We start from the raw sequence: 26221 nt of genomic DNA on the forward strand, positions 1-26221 counted from the left end.
TTGTCAACATGGCACAATAGACACCTGAGAAGAGGGAACCACAATTGAGAAAATTCACCCTTAAGGCTGACCTCTAGGAACACCTGTGGTGTATTTTCTTAGCTACTGATTGATGTGGTTGGGTCCTTGCTCATTGTGGACAATCATACCTGTAGGCAGGTGATGCTAGATGCTCTAAGAAACAGGCTGAGCAAGCCGTGAGTAACAAGCCAGTAAGCACACCTCTCAGGTCTCTGCTTCAGCTTCTGCCTCCAGGTACCTGCCCTGTTTGAGTGCCTGCCCTGACTGACTCCCTAGGTGATAGACTAAGATATAGAACTGTAAACTGAAGTGAGCCCTTTCCTCTCTGGGTTGCTTTCAGTTATTGTGTTTCATCACAGCAATAAAACCCCCCCTAAGATAAAAATTTGTAGCAGGGTATAGGGTATTGCTATGTCAGATCTGACCATGAGGTTTTTGGAGGATTGTGGTAGCATTTGGACTCTGGCCAGGAAAAGCAATTGAGTGCTCAGAGCTCAGCAAGCTTTTCTGTGGGAACATAGAAGATAATGTCGAGTGCAGTGCAGATAATGGAAAGCTGGCTTGTGGAGTCTCAGAGGGAAGCAAAGACTATCAGGATCATTTATGTGATTTTGTTGTTGTTCAGAATCTGTGGTTCTGGCCAACTTGGGCTGAAGAACTGCTATGATTAGCAAGAGACTAGCCCCACTGAAGTGAAACTTTGTCTTACTGGGCCAACAATTTGATGCTGATTAGATAGAGATTAGATATTAGTTGTGATTAAGAAGAGGCCAGTATCCCTCTACGTGTCCCCAAAGTTCCAACTTCCCAGACTTATCCTCAGCTCTGCAGCAACACCTTTGACAGCTGTTCCCCCACTCGCAGCTACCATCTCCTGTGGACCCCATAGATCTTCCCCTTTCTAACATTCTTTCCCAGCTTGTTGCTTTGACTCAGACCCCAACCCCAGCAGGAACCCCCTGCTAAACCAAGGACCACTTTTCCCAAGTGGGATGAAGATGAACCTACATCTGTGCTGGTGTACCTGAGATCCATATCCTGGTCTCATCTCTGGCCCTATGGCAGGAAACCCATTACAGGTTACAGTCTGCCTTTGCTCTCTGATCCCACCCCAAATGGAGCACAAATATCTACTCCCACAACCCTCCTTCTCCCAACCTATACCATTCTGTCAGCCTCCAACACCAGCAGGCATCCTCTGGGAACACACCAGCCAATCAGAAAAGGGAAACATGTAAGCTAACTGAGGATCCTCCCCAATCCCTCCTCCCTTCTAAATTCAGTGCCCCAGCCTTGTCCCTGGTGCTACAACAGAACACCAGTTCCAGTCTTCCTTTTCCCCTGCCCACATCTCCTGTTGTTCCCACAAACCATACCTCCTAGCCTCCCTTCCCTCACTTGTTGCTGTATCCCAGCCTCCAAATCCAGAAGGCACCCCCTGTTAACCCATAGGTTATACCTGCCAGAAAACCAGGTAGACTGCCCTCAGACCTTCCCTTCTTCCTCTGTTCTCCCAAATCTAATTCCCCATTCTCATCCCCAGCTCTGCAGCAGAACTCTTGGCAGCCTTTCCCCACCCCCAGCTTTCAGTTCCTGTGGATCCCACAGGTGTTCTCCTTCTGACCTCCCTCACTCCCCTAACTCCTTGCTTTTTCCCAGCCCCAGCTCCAGCATACACATCCTGGAAATTCACAGACCATACCTGCCAGAAAACTAGGTATTCTGCAACCAGACCTTTCCTTCTCTCTCTGTTCCTGAAGATCCAGTTCACCCAGTCTCATTCCCAGCTCTGCGGCAGATCACAGATCTTCTATGGCAGCTTATCCCCACCTCCTGCTACCATCTCCTGTGGATCCCATATATCCTCCCCCTTCTAAGCTTTCTCTCCTGACTTGCTGCTTTTCCTCAGACCTCAACCCCAAAGGCCACTCTTCCGAGGGCACCAAGTAAGATAAAGGTAGACCCATACCTCTCCCACTTCTCCGAAGATCCAAGCTATGTAGCAGGAAATCTGCTGTTGTCTCCCTTTACTCTTTGACCCCATACCCAAGGGATTACAAACACTGTCTCCTCTAACCTTTCTTCCCTAACTCATTCCAGTATTCTTAGGATCTAACCACACCAGGCATTCCCTTTGAACCAGCCAGGAAAAGAGGTAACACATGGCCATCACACTATCCTAGAATCCAGGGAGGAAAGAACAAAAGAAAGCAAAGAAAAAAAAACACCCACCCAACTAAGTCAAAGCCAGAAATCAGCACCTAGATCTATAATCATCCAAATCCAGATGCCAGGACAATATGTTTCTACTAGAGCCCATCTATCCTACCACAGAGGGCCCTGAATATTCAAACATAACTGAAGCACAAGGAAAAGAAAACTAAAAACAATTATATGAAGATAATAGAGGTCCTTAAAGAGAAAATGAATAAATCCCTTAAAGAAATCCAGGAAAACACAAACAAAAAATGGAGGAAATTAATAATCACCTTAAAGAAATTAAGGAAAAACAACACAAGCAAAGAGTTGAAGGAAATTAATAAAACTGTTCTAGACCTGAAAATAGAAACAGAATCAATAGAGAAATCATGAACAAGGAAATTTTAGAAATGTTTTAGACATCCAAACAGGAAATCCAGATGAAAGCTTCACCAACAGAATACAAGAGATGGAATAGAGAATCACATGTGTTTAAGCTACTATAGAAGAAATGGATACATGGGTCAAAGAAAAATGTTAAATATAAAAACCTCCAGACATAAAACATCCAGGAAATCTGAGACACTATAAAAAAGACTAAACCTAAGAATAATATAGAGGAAGAAGAGAGCCAGAAAATATTTTCAATAAAATCATAGAAGAACATTGTCATAACCTAAAGTAGAAGATCCTATAACGGTACAAGAAGCACACAAAACACCAAATAAATTAGACTATAGAAAAAGTTGCCTCATCACATAGTGATCAAAATTCTTTCCCTCTAATATTCAAAAGGGCCTGGACAGATGTGCTGCAGATTCTAAGAGATCACAGATGTCATCCCAGATCACTATAGCCAGCAAAACCTTCTATTACCATAGAAGAATGAAACAATATTTTGCTTGATAAAGTCAAATGTAAACAATGTCTATTTATAAATCCAACCCTACAGAAGATGCTGGAAGGAAAACTCCAACCTAAGAGTATTATCTATAACCATGAAAACACAAAAAATAAATGATCTCACACCATCAAAATCAAAAGAAGGGTAAAACAGACACAACACACACACACACACACATACACACACACACCAACATCAACACCACCAAAGTAACAGGAATCAGCAATCACCGATCACTAATCTCTCTCAATATCAGTGGTCTCCATTCCCCCAATAAAAAGACAAAGAGTAGCAGAATGGATGTGAAAACAAAAATGATCCTTTTCTGCATCCAAGAAACAAACCTGAACTTCAAGAGTAAACATTACCTCAGGGAAAATGGTTGGAAAAAGGATATTCCAAGCAAATGAACTAAAGAAGTAAGATGGGGCATCCATTTCAATTTCAAACCAAAACTAATTAAAAGAGATGGGGAAGAACACTACATACTCATCAAAGGAAAAATCCACCAAGATGAAATTTCAATTCTTAACATCTATGCCCTAAACACAAGGACCCCTAAATTTGTTTTTTTTTTAAAGATTTATTTATTTATTATATGTAAGTACACTGCAGCTGTCTTCGGACACTCTAGAAGAGGGCGCCAGATCTCGTTACGGATGGTTGTGAGCCACCATGTGGTTGCTGGGATTTGAACTCTGGACCTTCGGAAGAGCAGTCAGGTGCTCTTACCCACTGAGCCATCTCACCAGCCCCGACCCCTAAATTTGTAAAAGAAACAATACTATAGTTTAAATCACATATTTGAACCTCACCACTGATAGTGGGAGACTTCAATACTCTCATCAATAAACAGGCCTTCCAGACAAAAACTAAACAGAGAAATACAAGAGCAAACAGATGTTATAATCTAAATGGACCTAATGGATAGTTACAGAACATTTTCCCTGAACAAAAAAGAGTATACCTTCTTCTCTACACATGTTGGAACTTTCTCCAAAATTGACCATATACTTTGGCACAAGACTATTCTGAACATATTCAAGAAAATTGAAATAACCCCTTGTGTCCTGCCAGGCCACCAGGAATTTGAAGGTGGATATCAACAACAGCAGAAAGTTTACAAATCTATAGAAATTGAGCATTTTTGTAATGAAAGTTGGGTAAGTACAGAAATGAAATTAAACACTTTCTAGAATTCACTGAAAATGAATACATAGCATACCAAATTGTATGGAACACAATGAAAGCTGTCCAAAGAATGTCCATAACACTAAGTACCTACATTTAAAAAAAAAAAAAAATGAAGAGATCTCATACCAGAAATTTACCAGCAACCTGAAAGCTCCAGAACAAAAAGAATACAAAAAGCATGCCCAAAACGGGAGTAGATGGCAAGAAATAATCTAGCTTGCCAAGGAGGAACAGCAAATGGCTTTAAAACTCATGGAATGTGGCTCACCAGTCAGCTCAGCTAAGATGAATGTGCCTCGGCCAGCCATGGCCCAGAGGACTATTTCCTGAGGACTTCATGCTGTTACAGAGTTTTACTATGCTTGCTGCCTTCACATCCTTCTTAATTTAAGAATTGTGTGAAAACTCTAAGTGGGCTTCTAACCCCTTCCTGAGCAGTATCTCTGGCGCTCATAATAATAGTGTTTGATCTTTTCTAGGCATTGCTGCTGAAGCAGAATAATGATTCAACCAACACCCTAGGAAAGAACTTAGAAATGTAGACTTAGAAGCAATGACCACCATCCTTAGAGACATTTAGAAAAGTAGATTGTTAGTGAAGCTAGGTTAAGATGTTTTTGCTAGTGGCTCTGATGTAGAAAAGCTCAGAGAACAATTTGAAGTGCAGAAAGGTACACTCTTAATAGCTCAGCTAGAAACTTTTTGAGGTGAGGAAACAAGAACATTGGCAGCACTGGCTGACATGACTCTCACTGGGGCTGGACTGGTAATGAGTAAGTTCTTGTACCTCAACCTTCTGATATGATTTAATACAATTTGTTGATGAGTAGATATGCATTCTGAGGATTTAAAGTAGATATGACCAATTGCTTTTACGTAAAAATTTAGATTTGTGATATTTTTAAGATTCTTATATATAATAAAATATTTGATCCTTTCTTTGTAGCCACTAATCTATAACACGTTCCTTAGTATGTATATATGTAGATTCTTAAGAATAATTTGTTTTCTTTACCTGTACTATATAATGATTTTTCATGTAAAGGTATTGGTAAACATACTTTTTTTTTCATAGACATTCACAAGAAGAAAAATAGAATGTAATCATATTGTAATCTTACACTACTTGAAAGATTTTGTTAGGATATATAAGATGTGGAAGAAAAAGATGAAATGTGTGTTGGAGCCTGCTATATCTACAAGGTATGTGTATACGTGTATATACATTCAATGTGTGAAGGTCTATATGTCTGTTGTCTGTCTGTCTATATGTATGTATTTGTATGTGTGAGGTTATTGGAGCCTGGTTTGTTTTATCCATTCAGTGTGTGTGTGTGTGAATTTTCTTTCTTACCTTTTCATTCTTGTCAGTCCCTAAGAGCTAAAATAGTTTTGAGTTTCTCAATGGATACAGGGAGTACCAGTCCCAATGAATCAAGCTTTGTTCTCTCAGAGAAAAGTCTGCTGAATGATTTCTCTAATCTCCGGCTGCTGCAGCAGCCCTCATCAGTTGCTCTCAACAGCGACTCCTGAAAGCTTTATAATGCTGACTCTGTCGGCTGCCATGAGCACTGACCCCAATGCCAACACCATAATCCCCTGCCTGCCTTGGTTTACCCCCTGGATGTCAAACCTGGACTTGGGTACCTTTTACACAAACTGAGGGCTGAATTCAGTAAAGGAGAAACAAAGAGAACAATGCAAAGAATCAATTAAGCAAAGAGTTGGTTCTTTGAGAAAATCAATAGTATAAACAAACTCTTATCCAAACTAACTAAAAGGCAGAGAAAGAATATTCACAATATCAAAACCAGAAACAAAAGGGGGAATATAACAACAGATACTGAGGAAATCCAGAGAATCATAAGAACATATTTAAAAAAAAAACTATACTACATAAAATATAAAAGATTTTGGGAAATCTAAAATAAATGGATATTTTCTAGGTACTTAAGTACTACTGTAAGTTACTGTAAGTTAAATCAAGATCAGATAACTGTAAGTTATCTTTAACTTAACTGTACAGATAACAGTAAGTTAAATCAAGATCAGATAAACATTTTAAATAAACCTATAATACCTCACAAAATAAAAGCAGTCATTAAAATCTCAAAACAAACAAACCACCTAGGGCCAGATGGTCTTAGCTCAGATTTCTACAAGACTTTCAAAGAAGATCTAACACGAATATGCCTCAAACTATTCCATAAAACAGAAAAAAAAGGAAAACTTCCCTACTCATTTTTGCCATAGTTACCCTGATACCTAAATTACATACAGACTTTTAAAAGAGAACTAAAGAGCAAGTTACTTTATGAATATAGATGCAAAAATACTTAATACAGTACTTGCAAACTAAATCCAAGAATGTATGGTAAAGATCATTTAACATGATCAAATAGACTTCAATCCATACATACAAGGGTGGCTCAATATATGACGATCAGTAAATATAATCTACCACATAAGCAAACTCAAAGAAAAAAACTATGTAATCATCTCATTAGATTCAGAAAGGGCCTTTGACAAAATTCAACATCTTCATGATAAAAGAACTGGAGAGTTTAAAGATAGGAGAGACATACCTAAACATAATGAAAGCAATTTACAGCTAGCTTATAGTCAACATAAAATTAAGTGGAGAGAAAAGTAAAGCAATTTCACTAAAATCAGGAATAAAACAAGGCTATCCACTCTCTCAATATCTATTCAATATAGTATTTGAAATTTTAGCTAGAGCAATGCAACAACTGAAGATCAAAGTGATACAAATTGGAAAGGAAGAAGGCAAAATATTGTTATTTACAGATGATTATAATAATATACATAAGTGACCCTAAAAATCCTCTAGGGACCTCTTACCATTGATAAGCACTTTCAGCAAATTAGCTGGATACAAAATTAACACATACACACTCTCACACACATATACTCAGCAGCCCTCCTATATACAAATGACAAATGGACTGAGAAAAAAATTAGGGAAACAAGACCTTTCACAAGAACCTCAAATAATATAAAAATACCTTGTAGTAACTCTCCCCAAGCAAATGAAAGAATTGTATGATAAAAACTTAAAAACTTCAGGTCTTTGAAGAAAGTAGTTAAAGAAGATATCAGAGGATGGAACGATCTCCTATGCTCATACATCAGTGAGACTGACATAGTAAAAATGGCCATCTTACCAAAAACAATTCAGAGATGCAATGAAATTTTCATCAAAATTCCAACACAATTATATACTGACCTTGATAGGACAATTCTCAATTTCATATGGAAAAACAAAACCCCCAGGTATCTAAAAGAGTTCTGAACAATAAAAGAACTTCTAGAGTTATTGTCATCCCTAATTTCAAGTTGTACAACAAAGCTAGAGTAATAAAAACCTCGTGGTATTGGAATTAAAACAGATGTATTGATCAGTGGAACTGAATTGATGACTCAGGCATAAACACACACCTATAGACACATGATATTTCATTCAGAAGCCAGAAATATACAAAGGAAAAAAGAAAGCATCTTCAACAAATGATGCTGGTCAAACTGGATAGCTGTATATAGAAAAAATACAAATAGATACATACTTACAACCTGCACAAAACCCATGTCCAAGTAGATTATATACCTTAATATAAACCAGATATACTGAACCTGATAGAAGAGAAAGTGAAGAATATTCTTGAATGCATTGACCCAGGAGAAGAATTTCTCAACACAATACCAATAGCAGAGGCATTTAAGAACAGCAATTAATAAGTGGGAACTCATGAAACTGAAAAGCTTCTGTAAAGCAAAAAAAAAAAAAAAAAATCATTTGGACAAAGCAGCAGCCTACAGAGTGGGAAAAGATTTTTTTACCAATCCACATCCTACTGCAGATTAATATCCAAAATATATAAAGAACTCAAGAAACAAAATACCAAACAAATGAGTAATCCAATTTAAAAATAGGATAGAGACTTAAACTGAGAATTCTCAATAGAAGAAACTCAAATGGCTGAGAAACACTTAAAGAAATGTTCAACATCGTTAGCCATCAGAGAAATGCAAATCAAAACTAGATTAAGATTCCATTTTATACCCATCAGATTGGCTACAATCAAAACCACAAGTGACAGCTCATGCTGGTGAGGATATGGAGTAAGGGGAACACTCCTCAGCTGCTGGTAGGAGTGCAAACTTGTGCAGACACTATGGGTATCAACATGATGGTTCCTCCCAAAGTTCGAATCCATCAATGTCAAGGCCCAGCTACATCATTCATAGGCATATACCCAAAGGAAGTTTCACCATACCACAAGGACATTTGCTCAACCATGTTCATTGTGGCTGTATTCAAAATAGTCAGAAACTGAAAACAAACTAGATGTCCTTCAACAGAGAAGAATAGATTTTTAAAAATTGGTACATTTACATAATGTTTTAAAAAAAAGTGGCACCATTAAAATTGTAGGCAAATGGATAGAACTAGAAAAAAAAATCATCCCACGTGAAGTAACCTGAACTCAGAAAGATAAATATGGTGTGTACTCACTTATAAGTGTATATTAGCCATTAAGTAAGTGATAACTAGGCTACCATCCATAGATCCAGAGAGATTAGGTAAAAAGTTAGGTGGAGATGCCTGGATCTTTCTAGGAGGGATAAACAGCATAGATTATACAGGCATACTAGGAAAGGGTATAGTTGGGGAATGAAGGATCAGTTAAGGGAAGAGATGAGGCAGAGGAAGAGTGTGTCAGCACAGATGCAGAGGCTGCTGGAACTGGGGGTCTCTGCGGGGGAGGTATATGGAAACCTGATGCAGGTGAAATTGCCTAGAATCTATGAAGGTGATCCTAAGGAGGATTCCTAGTAATGGGGGATATGCAGTCTCATCTGGTCATATCTTTTTCCCAGGTGGGCCTTCCAGTGGTGGGACAGTGTTGCATTCAATTGAGTTGTTGCCCAATGGGGTTCCATGGAAAGCCCCAAACAACCTGGCTATGGCTAAGTCACAAAACTGATGTCTGCAAACTGAAATCAGAGCCCCTTTGCCAAGGACAACACTCACACAATTCATTGAACATGAAGAAGGGGAGCTTGTGCCTATATGAAGACTTTACCCCTCAGTTTTATTGTCTTTGGTCTAGGAAGATACTCTATAGGCCACCAAAAGAGAAAACAGTATACTAAAGCAATGGTAGTACAGAACTTGAGAGGGTAGCCAATCAGTGTCTGCTTTGACCTAAGGTCAACTCCACAAGAAGGAACCTATACCAGACATGCCTACCAAAATCAAGACACTAGATATCCCAGAGACCTAGGGTAAAAATCATATAGTGCTGGTTTAAAAAAAAAAAAAAAGTATCAATAAAGTGACTCCTAACACTATTTGACTACACTCATACATCAGTGTCTTATCCAGTCTTCATCATAGAGGTTTCCTCTGGCAGCAGATGGAAACAGACATAGAAACCCACAGCCAGAGGTTACATGGAGAGAGAGTCTTAATTGAAAATCTTCATCAAATTCCAATACCAAGAGCTCAGGAAATCCTATGGCGATTTAATAGTCATGGAGTATGGAGAAAACTGGGAGAACAAGGCTTTTTGAATCAGCTAAATAAGGAACATGCAAACTCACTGAAAGTGAAAAGGCAAGCACAGGTCTATGCGGTTCTGCAACAGGTCCTGTGTGTATGTATTATATCTTCTAACTTAGGATTGAATATGAGGCTCCTGACTGAAAACAAGTGGGGCTCTGATGCTTGTGCCTGCTCTTAAACTCTTTTGCTCCTGTTGGGTTGCTCTGTCCAACTTTGATATGATATTTTTGCTTCATCTTATTATATTTTACTTTGTCATATTTGGTGGTTATCTCTTAGAAGCCTGTTATTTTATAATGATAGACAGAAAGGAAATGGATCTGGAGGGGAGGGTCGGGGGAAGAAACTGGGAGAAGTAGAGGGAGGAGAAACTATAATAAGGATGGATGGATAGATAGATAGATAGATAGATAGATAGATAGATAGATAGATAGATGATAGATAGATAGATAGATAGATAGATAGATAGATAGATAGATAGATAGATAGATAGATGATAGATAGAGAAAATAATCTATTTTTTCCCCTTTTTTTCAAAAGTTTTATTTTCTAGCACCTTGGGGTGGACCTTCAATTAGTCCCTCAAGGGGAATGACTAGAAAGCGACCCTCAAATGGCTATTACAACAGTTTTTATACCTTTTTAGGGGCACAGGTTACATCAGCAAGGTTACAGTTCAAGTTTATTGGCTAAGCATATTGACCCTTAAATCTATTTGCTAGCAAGCATGACATACATTTGAACTCTACCTGAGACTTTCCAGAGGGTCAGTTAACTATCAGTCAGTACATTCTGAGAATTTTTTACTCAAAAATGGTCCTGTGGATGGAGAATGGAACTTGGTCTATCCTTGACCCCAGGAGGGAGGGGGGAGCTGTAAGAAGAGTGTGGGACTAGAAAAAGCCCTTAGGGTCCCTCACTCCCCCCTTTTTCTTGTACAAGTTCCAATCCTGGAGCTATGCTCAGGGATCTTGGGTAACTAATTCATATTCTTCAGGTCCTGTCCTCAGGGTCTCATATTATTGGCGTAGGATCATCAGCTGCACTGTTCCTATTCTCTCTTTTATGAAAGCTATAAACTTGTTCAATATGCAGTGTCCAAAGGTCAACAATATCAGGAGAACAATTAGGGTCCCTAACAAGGTGGATATGAGGGTGGATAACCAAGGGGAGGAGTAAAACCAAGATTCTAATCCGCCCTGACTCTGTTCTGGCGCAGGTGCTAGTCTGATGTGAGTTACATGAACCTAGGCAGTTACTCCATCTACTTTAATGGAAGTTGGAGTGGTCAATAACGCCAGGAATGGCCCTTTCCACTTTACTTCCAAGTTTTCAGCATAGTCCCTTCTCTCTTCCACTTGGCCAGCCCTTCCCTCATCTTAGGCATTGAATCTTTAACTACCCGTGGAATGGTCTCCAGTATGTGCTTCCTCTCCCATCTTGGGAAACATATATATGGAGGTTTCTCCCAGAACACTCCTCAACTTTTGATGTCTGTACCCTAAACCCCACCCTCTAAGACTACTTCTGGGACATGGATTAGATTCACAAGTCCCTTGTCCCCCACATCCAGGTAATCCCTCCCCCTATGTCCCTAGGGTGGAGATATCCCAGGAGTCAAGCCTGCTGCTAACTTACAGAGATCAAAGACAAGGTCCAGACACCAGGTATAAGGCAGGTGTTCCTCAGTAGTGGACGAGCTATATCCCTCAGGGCTGAAAATACTTGCCATAAATACAGAGTCACTTTGGTAGGGCTGTGGGGGTTGCTGAGGCTCAGCGCCAAAGGGAAGATACATCAGGGCTATCTCTGATGGTTTCTCTGGCCTTGCAGAAGGGTGGGTGATCTTGAGCTTGAGGGGGTTGCCCAGGTGTCTGGCTGCTATCCAGTTGGCATTAGGCGCAGGTGCTAGTCTGATGTGAGTTACATGAACCTAGGCAGTTTACTCCATCTACTTTAATGGAAGTTGGAGTGGTCAATAACACCAGGAAGGGTCCTTTCCACTTTACTTCCAAGTTTTCAGCATAGTGCCTCTTAACATATACCCAATCTCCAACTTGGTACTCGTGTGTAACTCTGGGGTACCTTAGAGAGAAATAAATGCAGGACTGTTGTCTGATCCAATTACCTTGAGCACTCCAAACCTTGGGAAATTTTCCTTTAATATCTTCTTGGCTACCATGGTAGCTGTTTCCTGCTTGGTGGAGAAAGCCTCACCCATTAATAGAAAGTATCCTCAAACACTAGAAGGTGTTTGCAACCATATTTTCCTGGCTTCACTTCTGTAATATGCCAGCCTGTTCCCCCCTAGGTCTTTTGCCCTGTTTACTCTTGACTGCATAAGCATTCACTTGCTGGCATACCTTACACTGTTCTACTATCTCTCTGGCCCAAAACCTGAGGTCTATTTTATATATTTTAGATCCCTTAACTGCTTGGACAAGATTTGTATCCCCTAAATGAATCCATCTGTACATTTAGCCTAGTAAGTCTTTTGGGGAGTACAGTTTTTCTTTCTTGTGTGTGCCCTTCCTTCTCTAGGTAATAGTTGGTAGGGTGGCTAGCAATCTGAGTCCTTTCTTCTTCTGTATATTTTAAGTGAGGCCATCCCTTAGTCCAGTTCTATTCCCCAGCAGGTGTCTCTTGCAGGCCCATAACCAGGATAGGCTTCTGCATAGCCACTTCTCAAGCCACTTGATCTGCCTAATTATTGCCTCCGGCCACTCAGTCTCTTCCTTCTGAGGGCCTGAGCAGTGAATAATATTCATAGTTGCTTGCTTCATCCCAGAACCCAAGAAATCCAAGATTTCCTGCTTGTTTTTTTTTTTTTTTTTAATTTCTTTTCCCTTTGATGTGAGCAATCCTCTCTCATGGTATATAGCCCCATGGATGTGGATGTGGCAAAGGTTATCCTCTTGCCAACCCCAATTTCAAGGCTTTGGTGAGGGCAACTAGCTCTGCTTTCTGAGCTAACATGGTAGAGTTGGGGGGGGGAGTGGGTAGAGGTTCAGCCCAGATGACATTTGTGCTGTACACCACACCTGCTCATCTCTGACTTTCATGGGGAAAACTGCTCCCATCTGTAAACCAGGTAGCCTAGGCTCTCGGCAAGATCAGTTGAAGAGGTCTTCCCTCCACCTATTGGTTTTCCTATTGGGCAAGTTTGTTGCGGCCTGTCAGGAAGGAAATATTTCTGACCCCCCATCTTAGAGAATAAGTCTTGCCTCAATAAAGGGTAGGGACAGCCTGGGATGACCATAAATTAATGGGATACCCGGCCCATCCCTAGCTCCAGTGTTCTTTGGGTAATCCAGGAACACATTTTGGTGCCAGTGGCTCCTTGGACCCAAGATCTTTTTCTTGAAAATAGAGCCATTGGCTTGGAGAAGGACTGAGTGTTGAGCCTCCGTGTCTACCAAGAATTGAGTGGTTTTCCCCTCCACTTTCAGAGTTACCCTGGAATCAGGGAAAAAGTTCAAACCCCATCTCCCCTAAACACTATCTTCACACAGGACTAATACCTTCACCATTTTGGAGTACTTTTCCTAAGACCTGGGATTTCCTGCCCCAAGCTTCTGTTTGTTGGGGCATTCTTGGGCCCAGTGGGCCCTCTCCTTGCAATATGCCCACTGGTCCTTTTCAAGGGGTTGGAGTCTCTCTTCTCTGTTTTCCCTAACTACTATAGCCAAGATTCTCTGTAAATTCCTTTCCTGTTGCTTTTCTTTTTTTCATCCCCTTTTCATCCTCTTCCTTTCTTACTTTGCTTCTTTTCCTCCTCTGTCTCCTTGTTACAGTAGACATTCTCAGCAACCTACACTAAATCCTCAACAACTTATCCTGTAGTCACTCTAGCCTCTGAAGCCTTTTCCTGATATTTCTACTAGCCTGGTCTATAAAAGTCATAGTCACGGTAGCTCTGTGCTCCTCACTGCTGTGATCATAGGGTGTATACTGACAGAATGCCTCTATGAGTAGCTCTAGAAAGGCTGTGGGCCACTTGTCTGATACCTGCTTAACCTCATGTACCTTGGTCATACAGCTCCCTTGAGACCTGCCAACAGAGCCTGGCAGTAGATCTTCAGATGCCCCTTACCTTCTGCCATATTAAAGTCCCAGTCAGGTCTAATCAGAGGAAACTTGATAATGACAACAGCCTGGTCAATTGATGATGCCCCCATGTCTGAGGGGACATTTTTTCTGGCTTCCTGCATTATCCTCTGTCACTCTTTGGTCATGAAAAGCACTCTCATGAGTTGTCGGATATTATCCCAGGAGGGATGATGAGTAAATAAAATAGTCTCAAAGAGATTAATCAGACCCTTGGGATTATCTGAAATCGGGGGGGGGGGGGGAGGGTGGCTTCCAGTTGTACAAGTCTGCCGAAGAGAAGAGCCAATATTGCATTGCCTAACTTCCTTATCATCTAGAGGCCCATATGCCCTCAGCAGGAGAACATCTGTGGTATCAGATTTCAGGTCTCCAAGGTGGGATTGAGAAATTGGGGGGGGGGGTCTCCTCACTTCAGGAAAGGGGGTACAATGGCCCTGGTCCCATAAGGACTGAGGATCCCGGGATCAGTGTTGGCACTGGTGGGGCCATGGGAGCAAGGGTAGGGGAATATGCAGGAGGAGGGTGTTAAAGCAGTAGGTCCACTGTTGAAGGGTCTTAAAAGGTCAACTTCTTTTCAGGACTGGATCCCTCCTCCCATGTTTCCTTTTTCCTGACAGCCAGAACATGTGAGGTGGGTCGTGGGGAAAAAAAGGCTTTTATCCATGGTGGTGGGGGGTGTCCTCCACTAAATTCTTCCAAGAAACTATATAGGGCACTTAATCTGGGTGCCCCAAGGGATCCTGGCCTCTTTCCTGTACTGCTTTGATCACCTGCAAGTCGAAGGTCCCTATGGGTGGCCATCCTACTCTGAAGGTGGGCCATTTGGAGAAGCAGAGAGTGACTACCTTGCCCTTCTTTACTACTACTGACAAGTTTTTTCCTCTTTCCCTAGCTTCCCTCCAGTGGTTAACTAGGATGTTTAATGGGGTAGATTCAGTCTGTCCCATGTCCAAAATTGTTGTCAGTCCAAATCCAAGAACGCAAACCAAGATAACCAACACCAACAAATACAGAGAAAGACAATCAACACACAAACAGTTTGCCCCTGCCAGGGGCAAAGAAACCAGGTTTTAGCAAGGCTCAGTCAGTTCCTGCCAATACTGTGTCTTGCCATTTTCAAAAGGAGTGGAATCCTCCCGACTCGGTGCCAGGGAGAGGGGTGCCTGGAGTGTCCTCCAGACTTCCCACATCTGCCTGCTGCAATTGACCACATACAGACCAGAGGTTTTCCAACAGACACTGTGCTTTAGAGCTAAAAGTGAAAGCAAAAGAGACAACAGACAAGCACTTACAAGTAGGCACCTGTTGCTGAGCTTGGTTTTTTTCCTTCTGATCCATCTAGTTGGTAGTCACTCGGGGGTCTCCTCGAATCCCGGACAAAGCCCCCAAATATAAGACCCTGACCCTCCATCAGTGGTACTTACTTCTAGACACCCCCGAGTGAGACACCAAGACATAAATCGATGCAAAGCAAGAGGTTTATTTTCTGGTATGTCAGGGTCAACCTTCAGTTAGTCCCTCAAGAGGAGTGACTAGAAGGCAACCAAGAATCTATTTTCAATAAAAAAAAAATTAAGAAGCAGCCAGTATTGCTGAGAATTTTAAATCTGGGAATATTCCCTCAGCCAGGACACAGAATCAATTATCTAGAGGTTACTACAGTTGTACCTGTTATTGCTAGCCAGACATGGATGTTTGAGTTTTCCAGGGTCTGCAATCCTATAGGTGGAACAACAATATGAACTAACCAGTACCCCCCCCCCCGAGCTCATGTCTCTAGCTGCATATGAATCAGAAGATAGCCTCGTCGGCCATCAGTGGAAAGAGAGGCCCATTGGTCATGCAAACTTTATATGCCTCAGTACAGGGGAATGACAGGACCAAGAAGTGGGAGTGGGTGGGTGGGGGAGTGGATGGGGGAGCACGTGGGGGACTTTTGGGATAGCATTGGAAATGTAAATGAAATAAATACCCAATTAAAAAAACTGAACTTTTAAAGCATTTGAAATTTTAAGAACTATGGGACTTTTAAAAGTTGGGAGGTTTTATATTATGATATTGATATTAGTATGAGACCTTGGAGATGAAAGGAAGGAGGGAAAGTAGCTTAATAAGTTATATAGCTTAGTGAGTTTTATGTTTATGAGTCAAGTTGACAAGAGATCATTTTTTTTCTGATTAGGTTTTGTCAACTTGACTCAAACCTAGACATCTGAGAAAGGGACAGGGGACACAACTGAGGAAATTTATCCATTAAGACTGGCCTCTAAGCAGGTGTCTGTGGCATTTTCTTAATTTATGATTGATGTGGGAAGGCTCTGACCTTGATGGGTAATGCTGAATGCTTGAGTGCTGAATGAGCTGTGAGAAAGGACCAGTAGGCAGCATTCCTCTCTTGACCTCTGTGTCAGCTCCTGCCTCCAGGTTCCTGCCCTGCTTGAGTTCTTGCCTTGATGTCCCTCAATGATAGACTGTAGCATGGAAGTGTAAGCTGAAACAAATGCTTTCCTCCCCAAATTGCTCTCGGTTGTATTCTTATCACAGCAATAAAACCCTTAATGAAGACATCAAGATTCTCATACATCTTGTTTTGACAGAGGGAAATAAGTCAGAACATTCTTGGTCCTTGAACACTGTCATTTCAGGTCAGCACTGTGGAGAGTAGGTAGCCTGATATCACTGGTCTTTGTGATTGTAAGACTCTTTTCTTTCCCCTTGGAGTTCAAGACATCAGCCATTCTCTATCCAAATACAAGTTTCTTCTTCAGAATTGTGTATGTTGTGTGATGATCACTTGCTGGCTACATCCAGCTTGACTTCTGTGGTCTCTTTTTGATTGCCTTTGGTTTCAGTTAATATTGGCTCCTCGAAGGATCAGGGTCCTGCACCAACAGACCCATTCACCTTTTCATCTTTATTTTTGTTGATTCCTCCTTCTGTCCCAGGTACTCTTTTTTGTTTGGTTGGTTGGTATTTTGTTTTGTTCTGTTTTGTGCTGTTTTGTTTTGTTTTAATAATAATAAAAAAGAGGATGTATGTAACTCAGGCTGACCTTGAACCCTGATGCATTGCCTCTGCCTCCTGAATGTTGGTATTACTTAGCTTGGCTTTTTTCTTTCCTTTACAAAAATAATTTGTATATTTTAAGATTTATTTTGACGTGTGTGTGTGTGCATGTGTCTGTGTGAATATGTGTACATGAATGCAAGTGACCACAGAAGCCAGAGGAGGGTGTCAGGTCACCAACTCGCGTCTTCTGTGGGAGCAGCAAGTACTCTTAACCACAGAGCCATCTCTCCAGCCCCTCTGCTCCTTTCTCTAGGCTTATAACTGCATTCCCACTCTGTAAAGGAACATGACCCTCTATCACAAGGATCTTTATTATATTCGTAGGCCGCATCACTATCTGACTGCTCCTTATCCAGCTTCTTGCCAATTTTGGCCTTCTAGGTTCATTTTATTACTTTCTAATTTCATGCAATCCTAGTTTCTCCAAAATAAATTACCCGGTGAGTTTATACTGCCTGTCTATTATTGGGGCCCCATTTTCACACCTATGAAAATGTCTTTTCAATGACCTATGACGTTTATGTATGCTAGTCTTCAAGAATTCCATGAGTTTCTCAACTCTTAAATGGGGTTTCACAAGTGAAAATGTGATTTATTTTTCCACCCATCCCTCTGTTTTCATTTGCATGTTTGGAATCTCTATTCATAATTTATAATTTTAAAAGTTAGAGGTCAATTTTCTGGAAAATATGGAGCCAGGGTCAGAAGCAAATTCAACAATCAAGTATAATGTCATCGATATGTCAGTTCTAAAAAAAAAATGTTTTTCAAAATTACACTGTAATTTTTCTGGGTTTTAGCCTGAACCAAAATGGTAACTGCATGTCTCTGTTCCTGCTGAATCACCAGAGAAATTAATTACCCCTGTCTTAGCCCTCACTCCCAATAGTGGGTGTCACCTGCCTGTCTCCACATTGTGTCTGCTACATTAAAAAGAAAAAAAAAAAAGCTTGGATCAGGAAATGACTCCTAAGCGCACCCCCTTCTAGCACACTATTTTAACATCTACTTCCCCATCTAGCATCCTCATGAATCTACAAATCTACATCCTACTTGACTGCCCCAGATGAGTTCTTGCCACATACTCTCCCCAATGCCATCACTTACTCTCCAACCCTCCTCCAGAGGCCCCAGACTCTTTTGACATGACCCCATGACCCTCCTCATGCCCATATCTTTCATACACTTGTTCTTAGAAAACAGTGTTGTGCTGTATGGTCTACAGACCCACAGCCCGTTGAGAGCTGCTGATGGGTTCCAGTTTATTTTGTTGTCTTAAGAAACTGAAGACTTCTTACCAGGGACCAAGTTGCTGAAGTACCATCCACCCAAAAAATAAAGGATTGCATCAAACAGAATCATCCAGCACACCCAGCCAAACGTCATGCCCCCTGGCTCTGGAGCGCGGTACATGTTACCCCACTGGATCCCTGCCAGAGGAAAGAAGACAGAGTTACTTGGACTTATCCTTTAACTATAGCTTTGATGAGAAAGTTGATTAATTCGAGAAGAGTCTCAAGTAAAACAAAAAGCAAGTGGATACAAAGCAATGCTCAGCTTTCAAGGGCATCACTAGCTTGTGTAATCTCACCTTGGTTTCGGAGGAACCCATGAGCAATCATGATTAGCATCATGTCAAGCTCCGACTTCACAAAACTATCTGAAAGTCATTAGTACCTAGTTTTATTGATTCAACTAAAGAGCAATTTTATATTTATGGACACAAGAATTGTTTAATAAAACTTTAAGTAGTATAATACTCTGCTTGTGGAAAATGTATTAAATAATATATAAAAGGTCTATGGAGGAAAAGAATCATTTCTTATGTTTGTGATTTATTTCTGCATTATAATTTAAGTTGAGAACATGATTCCTCTTTCTATCCACTGTGGCACTAAGTTAGAACCCAGCTTTAAAAAGTTTTAACCACTATATACTTGTTATCATTTAGACCAAAATAATCAATTACTTTATCTGTGATTTAATTTAATCTATTTTCTTCTATCTTCTCCCGTTTTTACTTTAAAGATCTGTTGGAAGAAAATGAAGGGAAAAACATTTAAGATCAAAGGACAGTTTAACATATTTTATTGGAAATGTTGGATAAATCAGTAAAAAGTGACTGACCATTGCAATAACATCCAATGTTAAGTTTTACCTATGGCTTATATTTTGCTTTAATTCCAAAACACACCCCAGAACAATATGAACATCTAAAACACATATGTTCTTACTTAAAAGTTTATGATAAAAATCTCAATGTAAGTATAAGGTACTGACAATAAATTTTAACATTATTTTAAGGGGTTGGAGATGTAACCCAGTTGGTAAATTTGACTGCCTCACACACACACAAAGCACTAGACTCAGCCCCCAACACTGTATAAACCAATATGGTAGTGTATTCCTATGGTCCTAAGACTTGGGAGATTCTGGCAAGAGGATCCAGTGTTCAGGGTCATGCTCAGCTACATAGAGAGTTCAAATACAACCTGAGCTTGAGATTTTATTTCAAAATAAAAAGTATATAATCTGCATATAGGGAGAAATATGTATAGAAAAAGGAGATGATAGCCATGACCTTTTCTTTGTTAGACATAAGACCCAGGAATAATGAAGGAGTAGGAGAGGTGGTAAAGTCTCCAAACAGACAATAGTCTAGCACATAAAAGGTATATGCATACCACACTATTGCAAGAATCTGGAAGATCAGTAGATTGAATGTGTACCATAGCAAGACCTATGCAGTAGCCTGGATCTACCACTACACTTGGATGGTATCTGAAGCAAGAAATGCTGAGATATGATTATATGATTATTCTTGATTGTTCTCAGAACCATAATAACTAGGTAAGGGGAAGGTTTTCATCAGCAAAACCAAATGTCAGGATCTCCCAGATTTATCACTTGGTAACAAGACTTACTCCTGGTTAAGTTGCTTGATAGCTATGTGCTTCCAAATTCTGCGTGACAGAAAGCTACTTTCTGAAGAGGTCATCTTCTTACCTTCCTCCTGTCCTTCCAGAAATGTGATGAAAAAGACTCCTTGTCCAAAGGCTGTGGTTGAAAGCAAGCACTGCCATGATTGATGGAGGGAGGGGAAAACAGCCATTAATGTTTGATTGTGACCACGCAAAACCCACACTACCAAATTCTAAGATACTTCCCAATTCAGTGGTTCTAAGGATACCATTACTTTGGGCAATGATTTAAATAACTGAGCCTGAAGGAATTAGCAGAGTGTCAGACTACTCTGAAAACCATGCTCACCAGCTTGTTTTAATGTTAAAATGAATCATTTCTGTTCACTGCAACACTCAAGGTGTCATAAATTCAATGCACTGAATACAGAAACATGGAACACAAAACGGTGGAAAATGAAATAGAGCAATTACTATTTCGTATTATTCAATGTATGCCTTGGAGCACTCTATGAGCAGGCTGATGCAATGTCTATACACTTCTACACTTGAAAGGGAGTGTATTAAAAGAAGCTGTTAGTTTATGTTCAGTAGAAGGGGATGGATGTCAAAAAAGGAAAACCACTGAAAAAGCATCATACATTTAAAATACAATGGGCCCGATTTAGAAGACATAACTAGCCAGAAAGCATTTGCGTGTGCAAAACAAACGCTGCATGGACAGATGCCTGAGATTTAAGGACTGAAATACAAGCAAAAGTGACAGCATTTGAATGTTCACTCAGATCTTTAGTTCTTTATACGTTTATATCATTTAGGAGTTTATAAGCAGGAGATAGCAAGGGTCCCATTTGTATTAATTATTCTAGGAATAACTGATTAGTTTTATCACAAATCTATTGCTTCTAAGTTGCTGCAGGTGGGATATAATCCAATCAAGATGACAAAAACGTATCAAGGGAACAGATAAAAATTGAATAGGACAATTTATCCTATGTATGTATATATGTATTAAGTATATTTGGCTACAAAAACAAAAAACAAACAAAAGAAAAAAAGACAAAAAAGTAGCTGGGCCTGGTGTTGCTTGCCTATAATCGCTGCTACTTGCAAGCTGAGGCAGGAAAATTGCAAAACCTAAATGGGATACAAATCACAGATCAAGTTCAAGGCCAGCTGGGGTAATTTAAGAGAAATCTTTCTCAAAAGAAAAATGATTTTAAAAATAGTAGAGCACTTGTCAATTATATTTCAGTGACTAGATTCAATTCCCAGTGCCAGAAGAAAGGCAACAAACACAATAATGAGTTGTTACCTAATTGAAGTTGGAGAAATTAATTTAACTGTCATGCATGCATTTGCTCTGAGGCTCTAGATAAGCATAGAAGACATTCTCTATCCCAGGAATAAGTGACACACTCATCATTCAAGAATTCCATGATGAAAAGAAAATTTTCTAAAAAGCCTTTCTGGCTTGGGAGGTTTTCTTGTTTGTTTGGTTTGGTTTGGTTTGGTTTGGTTTGGTTTGGTTTGGTTTGGTTTTTTTAGAATTTCATATGACTACTTTATCTACATAATTCCTCCCACCCCTTCCCCCTTCAATTTTTCCTGTGTCCCACCAAGTCCCTCTAAAATTCTTATTTAATTGCTGTTACACACACACACACATTCACACACAAATATATATAAATACAGCTTATTGAGTCTATTTAGTTTTGCTCATATGTATACATGTTTAGTGCTAACTATTCAGGATCAAAAAACCTATTAGAGAAAATTTCTCTCTCTCTCCCAGCAGTTATTAACAGCTTGTCACTCTTCACCTAAGGGTGGCTAAGGGTGGAGCCTTGTGAGATTTCATCTGGCTACCATCTCACGTCAACTGCAAGTGTCATTTTTTTTGTGTCTTGTTTAGGTAATCATATTGTTGAAATTTCATGGTTCAGCTTCACTGTCATACGGGCACCATCTCACAGCAGACTTCCTGATCCTCTGCTTCTTACAATCTTTCCAATCCCTCTTGCCCAGTGTTTCCTAAGCCTTAGATGTTGCCTTGTAGATGGCTCTACAAGGGACAGGGCATCATATGGTTTCCTATACCTTAACCAATTGTAGGTTTCTAAATACTTCTTAGAAATCCAGGGACTCAAAATGTCCCTAAGCTCCTCTCAAAGTGATTCTTGTCACACCTCCAAACAGATTGTTATTTCAGGACATGGGCTGGCCCATTGGAAGAGGGGATGCAAACTGGTAGATTCAACTTGAGGAACCTGATCTGATATTGATATGTTTACCCTCTTGACACAGACTGATGTTCCTACTATGTGTCAGGTACAGTGTCTGCCAGACAACAGTCAAGAAAGAATCTGTTGCTGTCTTCTACATATTTTATACTGCAGACTTGAAAGCAGTCTCACTCTTTTTCAGTGCATACATTTCAAATGGAGGAGTGATTCTGACACTGCTAACGGAGAGATCTTTCCACTTAATGTGATGTAACTCATGATGCTTCAAGAAAAATGCTTATTTTTAACTTCATAAATAGCTCCAGAAATCTATTTCTTTCCATGCATGAAACAAAGAGAAGCCAAAGTTATATGTTTCCTTGAGGAGGATGCTGACTTCCCAGAATCCTCAGAGAGATCCCATTACAGAAAACTGACAATTCTTAATGGCCTGCCACTATATCACTGCAAGTCAATGAACCACCACTGTAGTTCTGCATCTGTGGGCAGAATACAGAGTAGAGACCTCAGATGCTCCATATAAGTCTGAACAAGACAGACTGGCAAGATGGGGATATGCCATGCTTAGAGGGTACCTATTGCTTTTACTGTGCATTTTTGCAGAGCCACTTACTCACCAGAAGAGTCTGAATAGCGAAACTGAGTTGGTTATGTAGGACCAACAGGACCACGTAAGGCAGGAAACTGACCATGTACCCCAGGCTAGTACAGAGGGCTGCTGTATTAGCTTGGTTGAAAAACACACTTAGGAAGTAGCTCATCATGACAGCTGACACCCCAAAATCCAGCAAGTAAAGAAAAATGATGAAGGCATCACTGTGCATGAAGATGCCACTCATCTTCAGAATGACAGCAAGAGCAGCACTGCTCAGAGCCAGAGTGGCCATGTTCTCCAGGAACCAGGACAGGAAGTGGATGGTTGGATGCAGTCCCATCATCCGCATGTACTGTGAAAAGAAGGAGCCTGGGGTTATCACTGCAGTGGAAACTCAGGAAAAGGGAGGTGAAGTGGCAAACAAGAACACCAGTGGAGAAATGAACCATTCGGTTTGCCAACCCAGCCTGGGAAGGGCATTAAGAAAGTCACTTCCTCCTACTGTAGTTCTCCCACAGAGCTGACATCATAGCCATTCTCTATGTTCTTGGAGAGAAACCTGAAGCTAATCAGGAAACAGTGTCACCAGTAAGAATGGTGGAGGAGAGAGATGTGAACAGATGTCTGAGACCGTAGGCTTGGTTTACCAGTGTTTCATTATGTTTTCTGCTTGTGTGGAATGATTCGTTGTCATTCTCTTAGCTTTTGTTCTCCAGTTATTTCTGCAGCCTGTTTAGTAAAGGCAAAGAATGATGAAGGAGGAAAATGTTGAAGTGAAGCCCTGGCCAAAGTGGCCTTTACATGGCTAGACAGTGCATATTACAAAGTTATCTTGGTGAAATTAATTAAATTCATTTCTCCACTAACCTACCATTTGTTCATATGCCATATGGTGATAGTTTGGGAAATGGGTCTGGCTTCATGCGAGAGGAAGTTAAGGACGTCTGAGGAGCAGCTACATAGGAGGTACATTATAGAACCCAGCAGTTGGCACCCCTGTCTCCAGGCCCCTGTGCTCAGGGATCAAACCCATGTAGAACAGAGACATCCTTGAGTAGATTGCTGTATACAGGTAAGTGATGTGTAGAGTAGTCTCTATACCACTGATCATGTAGTCCCTCCACTTCAGTAACTGTTCAGTAATCAAACCATGCATCCCATCTCAACCTGCCTTCACTCTTCTGTGACGATCAATGGGCTGCCCCATCTTTACAGAATGCTCTTACAAACTCTCATTCTTGAAATCAGTCATCTGATGTTTTCAGGTTTTAATAATGTTGGGACAAAAAGCATATTAGAATTCTTTGTGTATAATCAGAACCAGAAATCAGAGTGGAAAGTGAAGATTTATAAAAAAAAAAATGCCAATAAGCAAGGGTGGCTTGGTCTTTAATCTCATGCAGTTTGCCTCAATAAGAAATTGATATTATCACACTTTGACAACCCTTCTGACTCCAATAGAAAACAATGTTCTTAGAAGGGAGACTCAGCTAGAGCCTAGGAAGGAGTTCATCAAAGGGAAGGAAGACTAAAGGGAGAGAGCACAGGTGATCCACATGGAAGGCCACTCCCCAAATGCTCCCCTGTGGTCCCACAGGCAATATCAAAGCCATTTACCTCTTCTATCTGGATCTCTCGCTCATAAACCAGCTTCCGAACCATGCTGGCCACAGCTACCATCCAAGTCAACATCATAATCAGTGGGAAAAAGAAGCCGACATTGTTTAGGAACCTGTCAGGGTATAATTAATTCAATAAGTATCCAAGGTCGAGGAAGGTCAGGGGTAAGCCAAGTGAGTTGACTAGGGACCATGACTATAATAAGGTTTATAGCTCTATCCACTTTTGGTCATGTTTTTTTTTTTTCACAAGTTACAAGTCACCCTCAGAAGCAGTATCCCAAAAGGCTTGTAACCAAGACACTGCAGTTGTAATTGGCATCCTGGTTTACAAGTGTGCAGATATACAAAGGGTATCATGCCAGAGTCATGGGTGCCTCAGGTAGCCATTGTGTGATCTGACACTTAATGTAGACAGAATAGGTCAGAGATATAAAACAGGCCATTGTCTCATGATTATCATTCTTCCCACTTAATTGGAGCTATTATGAACCTTTACTCAGTACTAAAACTTGATCATAGATAAACCTTTATAAAATATGTTTTAAACTGGAAAATTAATGTTTCTCACTCTTTCTATTCCCAACCTGTACTTTCCTATCTACTCTAACTGTACTCCACTTGTAAAGCACAATAGGGACATTGATGACAGTTGTGTCCTAAACCCAACAAAAATTAGTAGGTTTTCTCCCTTTGTGACATCTCAACTTTGCTTGAAAGTTGTGGTCACCCCTTTAATCTTTTGTTTCAGCTTCCAGAACAACTCCATACTCTCCACCAGTGCTAGACTACTTTTTAAATACCTTAACTAACAACTTCCCCTTTACCTGCCTTTTTATACGGGCATTTCCATCTGCACCATTGGGCAACTGCCAGCCCTCTATTCCCAACCCCTGGGTGAGCTCTAAACAATCAAGGTAATCATATTCAAACAAAACCTGCTTAACACACAAGCAGTATCACTTCATCTGTGGCACTTTCAATAACCACACGTAAAAGTCCCTGCTATTAAGGACATCAATCTAGGGGGTCGGGAGAGATAAAATAGCCACTAAACAGAAGTCTGTCCCATGAGGTCAGATAGTAGTAAACAGTGGGAAAGGAAGCTGCAGTTTTGAGAAAGGATGCCATTCAGACTGGGCTAAGGTGAGGCATCAATACAGAAATACTTGAGAAAAGAGCAAATAAAGGATAGACAGGAGTCACAGGGGAAATGCAAGAACACATGAAAAACCAAAAGTGCAAGGGCTGGTGATGAGGGCTGGCAAGGTGCTCATGATTCAGAAGATGCTGTCAGAGCGCCAGCCTGGCCAGATGCTATGGGGAGTTTTACACATCACAGTCAGTTCTGAAGTTTAGTTAATGAAGAAAAGAATACAGCAAAAGGTTTTAAGATCAAAAGAGGAGACAGAGAGAGAACACATTGAAACACGGATAATGAGTAGAGAGGCCTCTGGAAAGAGAGTAGAAGACCACAAGCAGCTATGAAACTGTCTAGACACGAGGCAAAGGGACCACTAAAGATGTTGATCCTGGCCAGGTGATGGTAGCACACACATTTAATCTCAGCACTCAGGAGGCAAAAGCAGATCTCTGTGAGTTCAAGGCCAGCCTAGTCTAGTTCCAGGACAGCCAAGGCTTCAGAGAGAAACCCTGTCTCAAGAAAACAAACAAAAAATATGTTAAACCTGAATACAAATGTCTGCTGGGCTCCTGCTGTGGTGGCCTCCTAAACCCAACTCAGACTTCTTCTTCT

At 40.6% G+C, this 26221-nt stretch overlaps 1 protein-coding gene across 1 annotated transcript in view; it reads right to left on the bottom strand.

The window, feature by feature from the left end:
* Abca13 (ATP binding cassette subfamily A member 13) overlaps positions 1-26221 on the bottom strand; it is a 485227-nt gene that overhangs the window by 259277 nt on the left and 199729 nt on the right. Inside the window, exons 32-35 of the mRNA XM_021177120.2 lie at positions 24464-24578; positions 22869-23198; positions 20091-20160; positions 18383-18514 (exon numbers count right to left, since the gene is read on the bottom strand). Coding sequence (XP_021032779.1) covers positions 18383-18514; positions 20091-20160; positions 22869-23198; positions 24464-24578 — 647 coding nt within the window. The remainder of the gene's footprint in view (positions 1-18382; positions 18515-20090; positions 20161-22868; positions 23199-24463; positions 24579-26221) is intronic.

Source organism: Mus caroli, unplaced genomic scaffold (genome assembly GCF_978045245.1).
Source record: "Mus caroli unplaced genomic scaffold, Mus_caroli_1 scaffold_13, whole genome shotgun sequence".
NCBI classification, from domain to species: domain Eukaryota; kingdom Metazoa; phylum Chordata; class Mammalia; order Rodentia; family Muridae; genus Mus; species Mus caroli.